The 17,605-nt window shown below is 43.8% G+C and overlaps 1 protein-coding gene across 2 annotated transcripts in view; it reads left to right on the top strand.

Moving 5' to 3' along the window:
• The window catches only part of LOC311146890 (serine/threonine-protein kinase STK11-like), a 67,289-nt gene that overhangs the window by 26,969 nt on the left and 22,715 nt on the right, over positions 1 to 17,605 (top strand). For both annotated transcript variants that reach the window (XM_084183512.1, XM_084183513.1), the window contains exons 5-7: positions 6,292 to 6,424; positions 8,216 to 8,352; positions 14,806 to 14,933. In XM_084183512.1, coding sequence (XP_084039638.1) covers positions 6,292 to 6,424; positions 8,216 to 8,352; positions 14,806 to 14,933 — 398 coding nt within the window. The remainder of the gene's footprint in view (positions 1 to 6,291; positions 6,425 to 8,215; positions 8,353 to 14,805; positions 14,934 to 17,605) is intronic.

Below are 17,605 nucleotides of genomic sequence, written 5' to 3'. Positions count from 1 at the left end.
CAGATCATATTCTAATTTTTGGTGATTTTAATATTCACATGGAGAAGTCCACAGACCCACTCCAAAAGTCTTTCGGAGCCATTATCGACTCAGTGGGTTTTGTCCAACATGTCTCTGGACCTACTCACTGCCACAGTCATACTCTGGACCTAGTTTTGTCCCATGGAATAAATGTTGTAGATCTTAATGTTTTTCCACAAAATCCTGGACTATCGGACCACCATTTTATTACGTTTGCAATCGCAACAAATAATCTGCTTAGACCCCAACCAAGGAGCATCAAAAGTCGTGCTATAAATTCTCAGACAACACAAAAATTCATTGATGCCCTTCCAGACTCCTTCTGCCTACCCAAGGACGTCAGAGGACAAAAATCAGTTAACCACTTAACTGAGGAACTCAATTTAACCTTGCGCAATACCCTAGATGCAGTTGCACCCCTAAAAACGAAAGACATTTGTCATAAGAAACTAGCTCCCTGGTATACAGAAAATACCGAGCTTTGAAGCAAGCTTCCAGGAAATTGGAACGGAAATGGCGCCACACCAAACTGGAAGTCTTCCGACTAGCTTGGAAAGACAGTACCGTGCAGTACCGAAGAGCCCTCACTGCTGCTCGATCATCCTACTTTTCCAAATTAATCGAGGAAAATAAGAACAATCCAAAATTTCTTTTTGATACTGTTGCAAAGCTAACTAAAAAGCAGCATTCCCCAAGAGAGGATGGTTTTCACTTCAGCAGTGATAAATTCATGAACTTCTTTGAGGAAAAGATCATGACCATTAGAAAGCAAATTACGGACTCCTCTTTGAATCTGCGTATTCCTCCAGGGCTTAGCTGTCCTGGATCTGCACAGCTCTGCGAGGGCCTGGGATCGGGAGAGACACTTAAGTGTTTTAGTACTATATCTCTTGACACAATGATGAAAATAATCATGGCCTCTAAACCTTCAAGCTGCATACTGGATCCTATTCCTACTAAACTGCTGAAGGAGCTGCTTCCTGTGCTTGGCCCTCCTATGTTGAACATAATAAACAGCTCTCTATCCACCGGATGTGTACCAAACTCACTAAAAGTGGCAGTGATAAAGCCTCTCTTGAAAAAGCCAAACCTTGACCCGGAAAATATAAAAAACTATCGGCCTATATCGAATCTTCCATTCCTCTCAAAAATTTTAGAAAAAGCTGTTGCGCAGCAACTCACTGCCTTTCTGAAGACAAACAATGTATACGAAATGCTTCAGTCTGGTTTTAGACCCCATCATAGCACTGAGACTGCACTTGTGAAGGTGGTAAATGACCTTTTAATGGCGTCAGACCGAGGCTCTGCATCTGTCCTCGTGCTACTAGACCTTAGTGCTGCCTTTGACACCATCGATCACCACATTCTTTTGGAGAGACTGGAAACCCAAATTGGTCTACACGGACAAGTTCTGGCCTGGTTTAGATCCTACCTGTCGGAAAGATATCAGTTTGTCTCTGTGAATGGTCTGTCCTCCGACAAATCAACTGTACATTTCGGTGTTCCTCAAGGTTCCGTTTTAGGACCACTATTGTTTTCACTATATATTTTACCTCTTGGGGATGTTATTCGAAAACATAATGTTAACTTTCACTGCTATGCGGATGACACACAGCTGTACATTTCAATGAAGCATGGTGAAGCCCCAAAATTGCCCTCGCTAGAAGCCTGTGTTTCAGACATAAGGAAGTGGATGGCTGAAAACTTTTTACTTTTAAACTCGGACAAAACAGAGATGCTTGTTCTAGGTCCCAAGAAACAAAGAGATCTTCTGTTAAATCTGACAATTCATCTTGATGGTTGTAAAGTCGTCTCAAATAAAACTGTGAAGGACCTAGGCGTTACTCTTGACCCTGATCTCTCTTTTGACGAACATATCAAGACTGTTTCAAGGACAGCTTTTTTCCATCTACGTAACATTGCAAAAATCAGAAATTTTCTGTCCAAAAATGATGCAGAAAAATTAATCCATGCATTTGTTACTTCTAGGTTAGACTACTGCAATGCTCTATTTTCCGGCTACCCGGATAAAGCACTAAATAAACTTCAGTTAGTGCTAAATACGGCTGCTAGAATCCTGACTAGAACCAAGAAATTTGATCATATTACTCCAGTGCTAGCTTCCCTACACTGGCTTCCTGTTAAGGCAAGGGCTGATTTCAAGGTTTTACTGTTAACCTATAAAGCGTTACATGGGCTTGCTCCTACCTATCTTTCCGAGTTGGTCCTGCCGTACATACCAATACGTACGCTACGGTCACAAGACGCAGGCCTCCTAATTGTCCCTAGAATTTCTAAGCAAACAGCGGGAGGCAGGGCTTTCTCCTATAGATCTCCATTTTTATGGAACAGTCTGCCTACCCATGTGAGAGACGCAGACTCGGTCTCAACCTTTAAGTCTTTACTGAAGACTTATCTCTTCAGTAGGTCATATGATTGAGTGTAGTCTGGCCCAGGAGTGTGAAGGTGAACGGAAAGGCTGGAGCAACGAACAGCCCTTGCTGTCTCTGCCGGGCCGGTTCCCCTCTCCACTGGGGTTCTCTGCCTCTAACCCTGTTGCAGGGGCTGAGTCACTGGCTTGCTGGTGCTCTTTCATGCCGTCCCTGGGGGGGGTGCGTCACTTGAGTGGGTTGAGTTACTGACGTGATCTTCCTGTCTGGGTTGGCGCCCCCCCCCCCCCCCCCCTTGGTTTGTGCTGTGGTGGAAACCTCTGTGGGCTATACTCGGCCTTGTCTCAGGATTGTAAGTTGGTGGTTGGGGATATCCCTCTAGTGGTGCGGGGGCTGTGCTTTGGCGGAGTGGGTGGGGTTATATCCTTCCTGTTTGGCCCTGTCCGGGGGTTTCTTCGGATGGGGCCACAGTGTCTCCGGACCGCTCCTGTCTCAGCCTCCAGTATTTATGCTGCAGTAGTTTATGTGTCGGGGGGCTGGGGTTAGTTGGTTATACCTGGAGTACTTCTCCTGTCTTATCCAGTGTCCTGTGTGAATTTAAGTATGCTCTCTCTAATTCTCTCGTTCTCTCTTTCTCTCTGAGAACCTGAGCCCTAGGACCATACGTCAGGACTACCGGGCATGATGACACCTTGCTGTCCCCAGTCCGCCTGGCCTTGCTGCTATTCCAGTTTCAACTGTTCTGCCTGCGGCTACGAAACCCCTACCTGTCCCAGACCTGCTGTTTTCAACTCTAAATGATCGGCTATGAAAAGCCAACTGAGAGACCTGAGCCCTAGGACCATACGTCGGGACTACCGGCCGTGGTGACTCCTTGCTGTCCCCAGTCCGCCTGGCCTTGCTGCTATTCCAGTTTAAACTGTTCTGCCTGCGGTTATGGAACCCCTACCTGTCCCAGACCTGCTGTTTTAAACTCTAATGATCGGCTATGAAAAGCCAACTGAGATTTATTCCTGATTATTATTTGACCATGCTTGTCACTTATGAACATTTTTGAACATCTTGGCATGGTTCTGTTATAATCTCCACCCGGCACAGCCAGAAGAGGACTGGCCACCCCTCATAGCCTGGTTCCTCTCTAGGTTTCTTCCTAGGTTTTGCCTTTCTAGGGAGTTTTTCCTAGCCACCGTGCTTCTACACCTGCATTACTAGCTGTTTGGGGTTTTAGGCTGGGTTTCTGTACAGCACTTCGAGATATTAGCTGATGTAAGAAGGGCTATATAAAATAAAATTGATTGATTGATTGATTTTTTGTATAGAGATTTCAGAAATGCCGTGTACAGTGGCTTGCGAAAGTATTCACCCCCCCTTGGCATTTTTCCTATTTTGTTACCTTACAACCTGGAATTAAAATATATTTTTTTGGGAGGATGGTATCATTTGATTTACACAACATGCCTACCACTTTGAAGATGCACAATCTATTCTATTGTGAAACAAACAAGAAATAAGACAAAAAAACAGAACTTGAGCGCGCATAACTATTTCCCCCCCCCCCCCACCCCCAAAGTCAATACTTTGTAGAGCCACCTTTTGCAGCAATTACAGCTGCAAGTCTCTTGGGGTATGTCTCTATAAGCTTGGCACATCTAGCCACTGGGATTTTTGCCCATTCTTCAAATCAAAACTGCTCCAGCTCCTTCAAGTTGGATGGCTTCCGCTGGTGTACACCAATCTTTAAGTCATACCACAGATTCTCAATTGGATTGAGGTCTGGGCTTTGACTAGGCCATTCCAATACATTTAAATGTTTCCCCTTAAACCACTCAAGTGTTGCTTTAGCAGTATGCTTAGGGTCATTGTCCTGCTGGAAGGTGAACCTCCGTCCCAGTCTCAAATGTCTGGAAGACTGAAACAGGTTTCCCTCAAGAATTGCCCTGTATTTAGCGCCATCCATCATTCCTTCAGTTCTGACCAGTTTCCCAGTCCCTGCTGATGAAAAACATCCCCACAGCATGATGCTGACACCACCATGCTTCACAGTGGGGATGGTGTTCTCGGGGTGATGAAAGGTGTTGGGTTTGCGCCAGACATAGCGTTTTCCTTGATGGCCAAAAAGCTCAATTTGAGTCACATCTGACCAGAGTACCTTCTTCCATATGTTTGGGGAGTCTCCCACATGCCTTTTGGCGAACACCAAACGTGTTTGCTTATTTTTTTCTTTAAGCAACGGCTTTTTTTTCTGGCCACTCTTCCGTAAAGCACAGCTCTGTGGAGTGTACGGCTTAAAGTGGTCCTATGGACAGATACTCCAATCTCCGCTGTGGAGCTTTGCAGCTCCTTCAGGGTTATCTTTGATCTCTTTGTTGCCTCTCTGATTAATGCCCTCCTTGCCTGGTCTGTGAGTTTTGGTGGGCGGCCCTCTCTTGGCAGGTTTGTTGTGGTGCCATATTCTTTCCATTTTTTTATAATGGATTTAATGGTGTTCTTTGGATGCAACTCAGCATTCTTTGTCCTCCAAACATGACGAGTTGAGTTTTTACCAAAAAGTTCTATTTTGGTTTCATCTGACCATATGACATTCTCCCAATCCTCTTCTGGATCATCCAAATGCACTCTAGCAAACTTCAGACGGGCCTGGACATGTACTGGCTTAAGCAGGGGGACACGTCTGGCACTGCAGGATTTGAGTCCCTGGCGGCGTAGTGTGTTACTGATGGTAGGCTTTGTTACTTTGGTCCCAGCTCTCTGCAGGTCATTCACTAGGTCCCCCCGTGTGGTTCTGGGATTTTTGCTCACCGTTCTTGTGATCATTTTGACCCCACGGGGTGAGATTTTGCGTGGAGCCCCAGATCGAGGGAGATTATCAGTGGTCTTGTATGTCTTCCATTTCCTAATAATTGCTCCCACAGTTGATTTCTTCAAACCAAGCTGCTTACCTATTGCAGATTCAGTCTTCCCAGCCTGGTGCAGGTCTACAATTTTGTTTCTGGTGTCCTTTGAGAGCTCTTTGGTCTTGGCCATAGTGGAGTTTGGAGTGTGACTGTTTGAGGTTGTGGACAGGTGTCTTTTATACTGATAACAAGTTCAAACAGGTGCCATTAATACAGGTAACGAGTGGAGGACAGAGGAGCCTCTTAAAGAAGAAGTTACAGGTCTGTGAGAGCCAGAAGTCTTGCTTGTTTGTAGGTGACCAAATACTTATTTTCCACCATAATTTGCAAATAAATTCATTAAAAATCCTACAATGTGATTTTCTGGATTTTTTTCCCTAAAAAAAATCTCAATTTGTCTGTCATAGTTGACGTGTACCTATGATGAAAATTACAGGCCTCTCTCATCTTTTTAAGTGGGAGAACTTGCACAATTGGTGGCTGACTAAATACTTTTTTCCCCCTACTGTATCTATCTATATATATATATATTTTTTAATCTATATTTATACAGAAACACTAAGCAATGAGTTATATTTATTAACAACAAGTTGATTGATAGTCATGAACATTTTGAAGAATTGAATAAACCATTTATTGGCTATGAAAAAAAATATGCCTCTGGGTTCAATTGGGTTAATTGTTACCCAGAAATGATTTGATATATAACGGCTGCATTGGACCTTTTTAAACACTAATTTATAGTCACACTTGATTAAAGGACCTATTAGATGGCTTGGATCGATACATCATGTATGGCTGAGTTAACACTTGTCTTGTAAATCATGCACTGATGTTTTGATTTAAGCAAAATATTATGTTGTGTGCAGTATGCACAGATATCAAGTTAGGATTCACCATAGAGCTAATGTAGTGTATCGGCTTGTCTTGTAGGATTGTTATTATTAACCCCCCCCCCCCCTCCTCTCTTTCTCCCTCCTTCTCAGGTACTTTTTACAGCTGTTAGATGGCCTTGAATATTTGCACAGCCAGGGAATCGTTCACAAAGACATTAAACCAGGAAATCTGCTTCTGACCACCGACGGGGCACTCAAGATCTCCGACCTGGGCGTGGCAGAGGTGAGATGTCAAATGTCATCTCACTTACAATTATTCACCCCCCTTGGCATTCTTCCTATTTTGTTGCCTTACAACCTGAAATTAAAATGGATTTTTGGGGGGTTTGTATCATTTCATTTACACAACATGCCTACCACTTTGAAGATGCAAAATATTTTTTATTGTGAAACAAACAAGAAATAAGCCAAAAAACAGAACTTGAGCATGCATAACTATTCACCCCCCCAATGTCAATACTTTGTAGAGCCACCTTTTTGCAGAAATTACAGCTGCAAGTCTCTTGGGGTATGTCTCTATAAGCTTGGCACATCTAGCCACTGGGAGTTTTGCCTGTTCTTCAAGGCAAAACTGCTCCAGCTCCTTCAAGTTGGATGAGTTCCGCTGGTGTACAGCAATCTTTAAGTCATACCACAGATTCTCAATTGGATTGAGGTCTGGGCTTTGACAAGGCCATTCCAAGACATTTAAATGTTTCCCCTTAAAACACTCGAGTGTTGCTTTAGCAGTATGCTTAGGGTCATTGTCCTGCTGGAAGGTGAACCTCTGTCCCAGTCTCAAATCTCTGGAAGACTGAAACAGGTTTCCCTCAAGAATTTCCCTGTATTTAGCGCCATCCATCATTCCTTCAATTCTGACCAGTTTCCCAGTCCCTGCCGATGGAAAAACATCCCAACAGCATGATGCTGCCACCACCATAATTCACTGTGGGGATGGTGTTCTCTGGGTGATGAGAGGTGTGCGCCAGACATAGCGTTTCCCTTGATGGCCAAAAAGCTCAATTTTAGTCTCATCTGACCAGAGTACCTTTTTCCAAATGTTTGGGGAGTCTCCCACATGGCTTTTGGCGAACCCCATGTGGGAGACTCTCTTGGCATGTTTGTTGTGGTGCCATATTCTTTTCGTTTTTTAATAATGGATTTAATGGTGCTCCGTGGGATGTTCGAAGTTTCGGATATTTTTTTATAACCCAACCCTGATCTGTACTTCTCCACAACTTTGTCCCTGACCTGTTTGGAGAGTTCCTTGGTCTTCATGGTGCCGCTTGCTTGGTGGTGCCCCTTGCTTAGTGGTGTTGCAGGTGTATATATACTGAGATCATGTGACAGATCATGTGACAGATCATGTGAGACTTAGATTGCACACAGGTGGACTTTATTTAACTAATTATGTGACTTCTGAAGGTAATTGTTTGCATCAGATCTTATTTAGGGGCTTCATAGCAAAGGGGGTGAATACATATGCACGCACCACTTTTCCGTATTTTTTATTTTTTACTTTTTTGAAACAAGTAATTTTTTTCACTTCACCATTTTTGACTATTTTGTATATGTCCATTACATGAAATCCTAATAAAAATCCATTTAAATTACAGGTTGTAATGCAACAAAATAGGAAAAACGCCAAGGGGGATGAATACTTTTGCAAGGCATTGTACCTCAGTCATCTGTCCTTTACCTGTATTACCTATTACCTATTGTTAGGGGGATGCATGTGGTCCTCTGTAGCTCAGCTGGTAGAGCACTGCGCTTGTAACGCCAAGGTAGTGGTTTCGATCCCCGGGACCACCCATACACAAAAATGTATGCACGCACGACTGTAAGTCGCTTTGGATAAAAGCGTCTGCTAAATGGCTTATTATTATTATTATTATTATTATTATTATTTTTATTATGTTCTTAACTATAATGTGCAGACAGCATTCTTCCCTCTGAGTGTGCTGATTTTGAGCTTTCTTTCGCACTACCCTTCCCTTTCGTTCTTTCTCTCTCCCCACTTCTCTCTCCCCGCTAGGCTCTGCACCCGTTTGCGGAGGATGACACGTGCCGTACGAGTCAGGGCTCGCCGGCGTTCCAGCCCCCCGAGATCGCCAACGGCCTGGACACCTTTTCAGGGTTCAAAGTGGACATCTGGTCTGCAGGCGTCACACTGTGAGTAATGGCCATTGCAATGTCCAAATCCACACTGACCCTAACCCTAGCTCAGCACCTTCTGTTGATCTGGAAGGATAATCAATGATAATGATAATATCTCCACCTAGCGCTTTGATTACCTATCTGTCCATCATACACTGAGTGTACAAAACATTAAGAAGAACTGCTCTTTCCATGACATAGACTGACCAGGTGAATCCAGGTAAAACCTATAATCCTTATTGATGTCACTTGTTAAAGCCACTTCAAGCAGTGTAGATGAAGGGGAGGAGACAGGTTAAAGAAGGATTCTTAAGCCTTGAGACATGGAGTGTGTATGTGTGCCATTCAGAGGGTGAATGGGTAAGACAAAATATTTAAGTGCCTTTGAACAGGGTATGGTAGTAGGTGCCAGGCGCACTGGTTTGAGTGTGTCAAGAACTGCAATGCTGCTGGGTTTTTCACGCTCAATAGTTTCCAGTGTGTATCAAGAATGGTCCATCACCCAAAGGACATCCAGCCAACTTAACACAACTGTGGGAAGCATTGGAGTCAACATGGGCCAGTATCCCTGTGAAACGCTTTCGACACCTTCTAGAGTCCGTTCATCACAAAACCCACTGATATTGCAAACTATTTTAATTATTTTTTCATTGGCAAGATTAGCAAATTTAGGCATGACATGCCAGCAACAAAAGCCGACACCACATCCAAGTATAACTGACCTAATTATGAAAGACAAACATTGTAATTTTGTATTCCGTAAAGTGAGTGTGGAAGAGCTGAAAACATTATTGTTGTCTATCAACAATGACAAGCCTCCAGGGTCTGACAACATGGATGGAAAATTACTGATGATAATAGCGGACGATATTGCCACTCCTATTTGCCATATCTTCAATCTAAGCCTGCTAGAAAGTATGTGCCTTCAGGCATGGAGGGAAGCAAAAGTCATTCCGCTATCCAGGAATAGTAAAGTCCCCTTTACTGGCTCAAATAGCTGACCAATCAGCCTTGTTATCAACCCTTAGTAAACCTTTGGAAAAATAGTTTTTGACCAGATACAATGCTATTTTACTGTACATTTTTTATTGACAACAGACTTCAGCACGCTTATAGGGAAGGACATTCAGCAAGCACTTACACAAATGACTGATGATTGGCTTAGAGAAATGTATGATAAAAAGATTGTGGGAGCTGTCTTGTTAGACTTCAGTGCGGCTTTTGACGTTATCGATCATAGTCTGCTGCTGGAAAAATGTATACGTTATGCCTTTACACCCTCTGCTATATTGTGGATAATGAGTTACCTGTCTAACAGAACACAGAGGGTGTTCTTTAATGGAAGCCTCCAAAATTCAGGTAGAATCAGCAATTCCCCAGGGCAGCTGTCTAGGCCCCTTTACTTTTTTCAATCTTTTCTAATGACATGCCATTGGCTTTGAGTAAAGCCAGTGTGTCTATGTATGCGGATGACTCAACACTATACACGTCAGCTACTACAGCGATTGAAATGATTGCAACACTTAACAAAGAGCTGCAGTTAGTTTCAGAATGGGTGGCAAGGAATAAGTTAGTCCTAAATATTTAAAAAACTAAAAGCATTGTATTTGGGACAAATCATTCACTAAACCCTAAACCTCAACTAAATATTGTGGAAATTGTGCAAGTTGAGGTGACTAAACTGCTTGGAGTAACCCTGGATTGTAAACTGTCATGGTCAAAACATGTTGATAAAACAGTAGCTAAGAAGGGGAGAAGTCTGTCCATAATAAAGAGCTGCTCTGCCTTCTTAACAACACTATCTACAAGGCAGGTCCTACAGGCCCTAGTTTTGGCGCACCTGGATTACTGTTCTGTCGTGTGGTCAGCTGCCACAGCTGAACAGAGGAACTTAAGAAAATTACAATTGGCTCAGAACAGGGCAGCATGGCTGGCCCTTAAATGTACACGGACAGCTAACATTAATAATATGCATGTATATCTCTCATGGCTCAAAGTGGAGCAGAGATTGACTTCATCACTACTTGTTTTTGTAAGAGGTGTTTACAAGCTGAATGCACCGAGCTGTCTGTTTAAACTACTAGCACACAGCTCGGACACCCATGCATTACCCCACAAGACATGCCACCAGAGGTCTCTTCACAATCCCCAAGTCCAGAACAAACTATGGGAGGCGCACAGTACTACATAGAGCCATTATTACATTAAACTCTATTCCACATCAGGTAACTGATGCAAGCAGTAGAATCAGATTTTAAAAACCGATAAAAATACACCTTATGGAACAGTGGGGACTGAAGAGACACACACGGGTACAAACACGCGCACACACACACTAGCACACGCATTCTACACACATGTACATTGTAAGATGGCGGCCTCGCGACTAGCTCTTAAGAAACGTTGCGGTATTTTGTTTTTTATGTATTATTTTTTACATTATTAGCTCAGGAAACATTTTGTCATTACGTACAGCTGGGAAGAACTATTGGATATCAGAGTAGCGGTAACTCACCAGAACTACCAGCATTACGACCAGGAATACGACTTCCCCGAAGCAGATCCTTTGTTCGCTCTCCCCAAAGCATTTGATTTGATTCCAGAGAACGACCCAAAACATCACCGGCGGAGGAGAGGCACTCAAGGCGTCCTGCTGTTATTCAAAGACTGAACATTGCAGCCTGCACCCACTGCTTCCGAGTATATTACTCGCTAATGTTCAGTCTTTGGATAACAAAGTTGGGCAAGGATTTCTTTCCAGAGAGACATCAGGGCCTGTAACATACTTTGTTTACATTTACATTTTAGTCATTTAGTAGACGCTCTTATCCAGAGCAACTTACAGTTAGTGAGTGCATACATTTATTTTTATTTTTTTCATACCCCCGTGGGAATTAAACCCACAACCCTGGAGTTGCAAACACCATGCTCTACCAACTGAGCTACATCCCTGCCGGCCATTCCCTCCTCTACCCTAGACAACGCTGGGCCAATTGTGCACCGTCCCATGGGTCTCCCGGTCACGGCCGGCTACGACAGAGCCTGGATTCGAACCAGGATCTCTAGTGGCACAGCTAGCACTGCGATGCAGTGCCTTAGACCACTGCGCCACACGGGACATGCTCTCTCGGGATACTCTGTCGAAATCAGTCCAGTCGGTTCATCACGCAGACAGGAATAAATATCTCTCCGGTAAGCAGAAGGGCGGAGGTGTGCGTTTCATGATTAACGACTTATGGTGTAATTGTAGTAACATACAGGAACTCAAGTCCTTTTGTTCACCCGACCTAGAATACCTCACAATCAAATGCCGAACTTATTATCTCCCAAGACAATTTTCCTCCGTTATAGCCACGGCCGTTTATATCCCCCCTCAAGCCGATACCACGATGGCCCTCAAAGAACTTCACTGGATTTTATGCAAACTGGAAACCACATCCTGAGGCTGCATTTATTGTAGCTGGGGATTTTAACAAAGCAAATTTGAGGACTAGGCTGCCGAAGTTCTATCAACATATCAACTGTAGTACTCGCGCTGCTAAAACACTCGACCACTGTTATTCGAACTTCCGGGATGCTTATAGGCCCTCCCCCGCCCTCCTTTTGGCAAATCTGACCACGACTCCATTTTGCTTCTCCTTTCCTATAGGCAGAAACTCAAACAGGAAGTACCCATGCTAAGGACTATCCAATGCTGGTCTGACCAATCGGAATCCACGCTTCAGAATTGTTTTGATCACGCGGACTGGGATATGTTCCGGGTGGCTTGCGAAAAGGATTTAGACGAATACACTGATACGGTAACTGAGTTTATCAGGAAGTGTATAGGAGATGTCGTACCCACTGTGACTATTAAAACCTACCCTAACCAGAAACCGTGAATAGATGGCAGAATACAAACGGTGTAGTTATTCACTCCGCAAGGCAATCAAACAAGCAAAACGTCAGTATAGAGACAGTGGAGTCGCAATTCAATGGCTCAGACACAATACGTATGTGGCAGGGTCTACAGACAATCACGGACTACAAAAGGAAAACCGCCACGTCGCCGAGACCGACATCGTGCTTCCGGACACGCTTTGAGGATAACACAGTGCCACCGACGTGGCCCGCTACCAAGGACTGTGGGCTCTCCTTCACCGTGGCCGACGTGAGTAAAACATTTAAATGTGTTAACCCTCGCAAGGTTGCCGGCCCAGACAGCATCCCTAACCGCATCCTCAGAGCATGCGCAGACCAGCTGGCTGGTGTGTTTACGGGCACATTCAATCTCCCTATCCCAGTCCTATTCCTGTACCCAAGAAAGCAAAGGTAACTGAACTAAATGACTATTGCCCCGTAACACTCACCTCTGTCATCATGAAGTGCTTTGAGAGACTAGTCAAGGATCATATCACCTCTACCTTACCTGCCACCCTAGACCCACTTCAATTTGCTTACCGCCCCAATAGATCTACAGACGATGCAATCGCCATCACACTGCACACTGCCCTATCCCATCTGGACAAGAGGAATACCTATGTAAGAATGCTGTTCATTGACTATAGCTCAGCATTCAACACCATAGTACCCTCCAAGCTCATCATTAAGCTTGAGGCCCTGGGTCTGAACCCCGCCCTGTGCAACTGGGTCCTAGACTTCCTTACGGGCCACCCCCAGGTGGTGAAGGTAGGAAACAATACCTTCACTTTGCTGATCCTCAACACTGGGGCCCCACAAGGGTGCGTGCTCAGCCGACTCCTGTACTGCCTGTTCACCCATGACTGCGTGACCAAGCACGCCTCCAACTCAATCATCAAGTTTGCAGACGACACAACAGTTGTAGGCTTGATTACCAACAATGACGAGAGTGTGGTGCCAGGAAACTAACCTCTCACTCAACGTCAACAAAACAAAGGAGAAGTTCGTGGACTTCAGGAAACAGCAGAGGGTGCACTCGCCTATCCACATTGACGGGACCGCAGTGGAGAAGGTGGAAAGCTTCAAGTTCCTTGGCGTACACATCACTGACAAACTGAAATGGAACACCCACACAGAAAATGTGGTGAAGAAGGCGCAACAGAGCCTCTTCAACCTCGGGAGGGTAAAGAAATTTGGCTTGGCACCTAAAACCCTGAGAAACTTTTACAGATGATCAATTGAGAGCATCCTGTCGGGCTGTATCACCGCCTGTACGGAAACTGCACCGCCCGGGGTGGTGCGGTCTGCACAATGCATTACCGGGGGCAAACTACCCGCCCTCAAAGACACCTACAGCACCCGATGTCAAAGGAAGGCCAAAAAGATCATCAAGGACATCAACCACCCGACCCACTGCCTGTTCACTTTTCTATCATCCAGAAGGCGAGGTCAGTACAGGTGCATCAAAGCTGGGACCGAAAGTCTGAAAAAAAGCTTATCTCAAGGCCATCAGACTGCTAAACAGCCATCACTAGCACATTAGAGGCTGCTGCCTATAGACATGGACTAGAATCCACTGGCCACTTTAAGAAATGGAACACTAGCCACTTTAATAATGTTTACATATCTTGCATTACTCATCTCATATGTACAGTACCAGTCAAAAGTTTGGACACACCTACACATTCAAAGGTTTTTCTTTATTTTTTACTATTTTCTACATTGTGATGTCTTCACTATTATTCTACAACTATGAAATAACACATATGGAATCATGTAGTAACCAAAAAAGTGTTAAGGCAAAGGGTGGCTATTTGAAGAATATCAAATACAAAATATATTTTGATTTGTGTAACACTTTTTTGGGTACTACATGATTCCATATGTGTTATTTCATAGTTTTTATGTGTTCACTATTATTCTACAATGTAAAAATAAAGAAAAACCCCTGAATGAGTACGTGTGTCCAAACTTTTGACTGGTAGTGTATATATTCTTAATTCATTCCTTACTTAGATTTGTGTGTATTGGGTATATGTTGTGAAATTGTTAGATATTACTTGTTAGATATTACTGCACTGTCGGAGCTAGAAGCACAAGCATTTCACTACACCCGCAATAATATCTGCTAAACATGTGTATGTGACCGATAAGATTTTATTTAGTATTGTTGTATTACATTTACATTATTATATTGTAGATATGTAGTGGTGTAATAATGTTTTATGATGTACTGTTTTATCTTTTGTTTTATGTGTGAAGTAAGTGCCTTAATGTGTTTGGACCCCAGGAAGAGTAGCTGCTGCCTAGCTAATGGGGATCCCTAATAAATACAAATGCCCTGATGAATTGAGGCTGTTTTGAGGGCAAAGGGGGGTGGAGAGGTGTCCTTAATGTTTTTTACACTCAGTGTATTTTCAACGCCATTCTTTGTGTTATAATTTTGAGGGGTAATTATACCGGTACATACTAGGTCATAGACCATGCAAGATAACAGATCTCAGATATGAAGTCTCAAATAAACTCATAATATGTGATGTCTTGGCTGTTTCTCTTTCCCTGCCATAGATACAACATTACGACCAGTCTTTATCCGTTTGAAGGGGACAACATCTATAAGCTATTTGAGAACATTGGGAAGGGAGACTACAGTGTTCCAGAAGAGTGCGGGCCTGCCCTGTCAGACCTACTGCAAGGTGAGGATGACCAAGATGAAGACGATCTCTGAATTAAAGGTTGATTTAGCTCATGGCTTTACACAGCAGTTAATCAGTCAGTGGCTTACTCCGGTCATGGAGAGTACAATGAGAGCTTTCTTCCAGGTCAACTCAAATGCACCTGATTCAACTACTCATGGCCTAAATGGAAGATTATTTGAATGTTAGTGCTGGGCTGGAACAAAAGCCTGCACACAGCTATCTATCCCGGACAGGAGTTGGCCACCCTTGTGTGTTAGGGGAATCACTGGAATACACTGAGAAATGCCCTGTGGTGTTTTCTGAGCTTGTCCAGTAGATGGCACCGGTAACCTATCATAAACTATTGGAATTCCTCTGAACAACCCTGCACTCTATCACTTTCCCATTGATATAGGAACAGAAGTGGACTATTAAACAGGCCTCCGCAAAGGAAGGATATTTATTCATCTAACCTCCGCAGTCCTCTACAAGAGAGTCAATGAACTAGCGCCACTGCTTGCAGCCCTGCACTTAATGTTGTAACTGTTCGTGTGCATATGGTAGAACCTCAGACAATGAGATTTGGCCTTGGGGAGACTTCAGATATAAAAGGGAGATATCTTCTTCAGAAAATAGGAATGTTAGCACACCTTGTGGTGCAGTCTAGATGCTTCAAAATGATTTAATCCCTGTGACGTAAGTGCACGTGTTCGTGCGTATACAGTAGTATTTTCCTCTGTGACATTTAAAGCCTCAAAGTCGTGACTGGCTAGGCATGCTAGAAAGGACGGAATCGCAACACTTTCTAACTACAAAGGCGCACAGATGGTCTGATTTGGTATTGAAGGGGTTAGGCAATTAGGTTAATGGCAATGGGTAGTGTAGGACAGGGCAAAGCTTTTTCTCTGATGCAGAAGAGCCTTGTCTGCAAAGCTCATCATAGCTTTCAAATAAGACCCACACGCATTTTGTGAACGAGACTAGATTCAGAATGGATGGAAGCGTTTTCTTTGTTAAACTTCTTTCTGTCAAAGCAGTGCTTGATCTACAATGTAAGCTTATTAATAGTCATAGAAAGTGGTTTTATATTTCTCTAGTCAGCACTGTCATTAATGCAGACCACCATTATCTGATGGTCCATTTCCTCTTGATGTGTGTGTGTGCATGCCTGCTTGTATGTTAGATATGTGTGCGTGACGTGTGTACCCTTGTGTATGCAGTGATGTGTGTGGTGACGCAGCCCAGGTCTGCAGTGATGTGTGTGGTGACGCAGCCCAGGTCTGCAGTGAGGTGTGTGGTGACGCAGCCCAGGTCTGCAGTGATGTGTGTGGTGACGCAGCCCAGGTCTGCAGTGAGGTGTGTGGTGACGCAGCCCAGGTCTGCAGTGATGTGTGTGGTGACGCAGCCCAGGTCTGCAGTGAGGTGTGTGGTGACGCAGCCCAGGTCTGCAGTGAGGTGTGTGGTGACGCAGCCCAGGTCTGCAGTGATGTGTGTGGTGACGCAGCCCAGGTCTTAAGAGCCAGCCTGCAATTACGGTCTCTAAAATAAGCTCCCTGCCTGGCTGCCTGGCACAAAAGGTGTCCTTCAGCACTCCCATGAATACTATCAGCACTCTGTACCTCGCACAACCTGTAGAAAGTAGAACCCATTAACGTAGTCATGCTGTAAGCTCTGCACCACTATGGCATTGATGAAGCATTAGTCATTTTTCATTACATAATTTGAATTACTGTGTTAGTGTAGGCTAATAAATGTTTTGCCGCTATATATTATGACACATTTATTGTGTCTTTGTTGCAGCATTGTGCACATTTTACGATGCTCTAGTCTGACCTTTTCTCATAGTATTTGTATTGTGGACAGTTCATCGTTGTCATGCCATGCATTTCTCCATTGTCTGTCCTCGGATAGCCCCCCCTTGCCTTGGCAGCGGGCCAGGCAGTAGTAAGGACAGAGAGCTGGAGAGTACGGATGTGAACAGATTAGGGCTGACCCCATTTAGTCGAATGGTCGATTATTTGGCCGATTTCTTTATTAGAATAAAATAAAATCATGGTGACACCTGTCATATTCGCGCCTGTCTGAGTGGACTGATCCATTGTGGAGGCCGTGGGGATGGCACAGTCGATCAGTCTAAGAGATGTGCTACTGAAATTGTATATGGTTATATTATGTAAGAACAATGGTGCAACACAAATACAAATATTATTATTTTATAACAAATGCGCTTCCTGCCGCATTGGATCGTGGTCCCTGTCTGCGATTCTGAAACACATCAATGCGCTGTTAAATGTGTTGCCTTTTCGTAGACCTTGTTGCTATGTGCATAATAGCAAAGTTAACCAGCGTATTGGTGGTGGGAAACATGCGGCGGAAGCAGCAGCAGAGTTAGGAGACGACAAAAACAGCCCTTGCCTTAATTGTCTAAGAACAGTGAGGAGAGACGAAACCCCAACTTAATTAGGTCTATAATCAACAGCCTAACTGTTAAATGTGCCTGGCTTTATAAATCATCCATATACACTACCGGTCAAAAGTTTTAGAACACCTACTCATTCAAGGGTTTTTCTTTATTTTTTTTACTATTTTCTACATTGTAAAATAATAGTGAAGACATCAAAACTATGAAATGGCACATATGGAATCATGTAGTAACCAAAAAAGTGTTAAACAAATCAAAATATATTTTA

Source organism: Coregonus lavaretus (assembly GCF_964263955.1).
Source record: "Coregonus lavaretus genome assembly, chromosome: 19".
In the NCBI taxonomy this organism is placed as follows: Eukaryota; Metazoa; Chordata; class Actinopteri; order Salmoniformes; family Salmonidae; genus Coregonus; species Coregonus lavaretus.
This window is presented reverse-complemented; position numbering and strand designations above follow the sequence as displayed.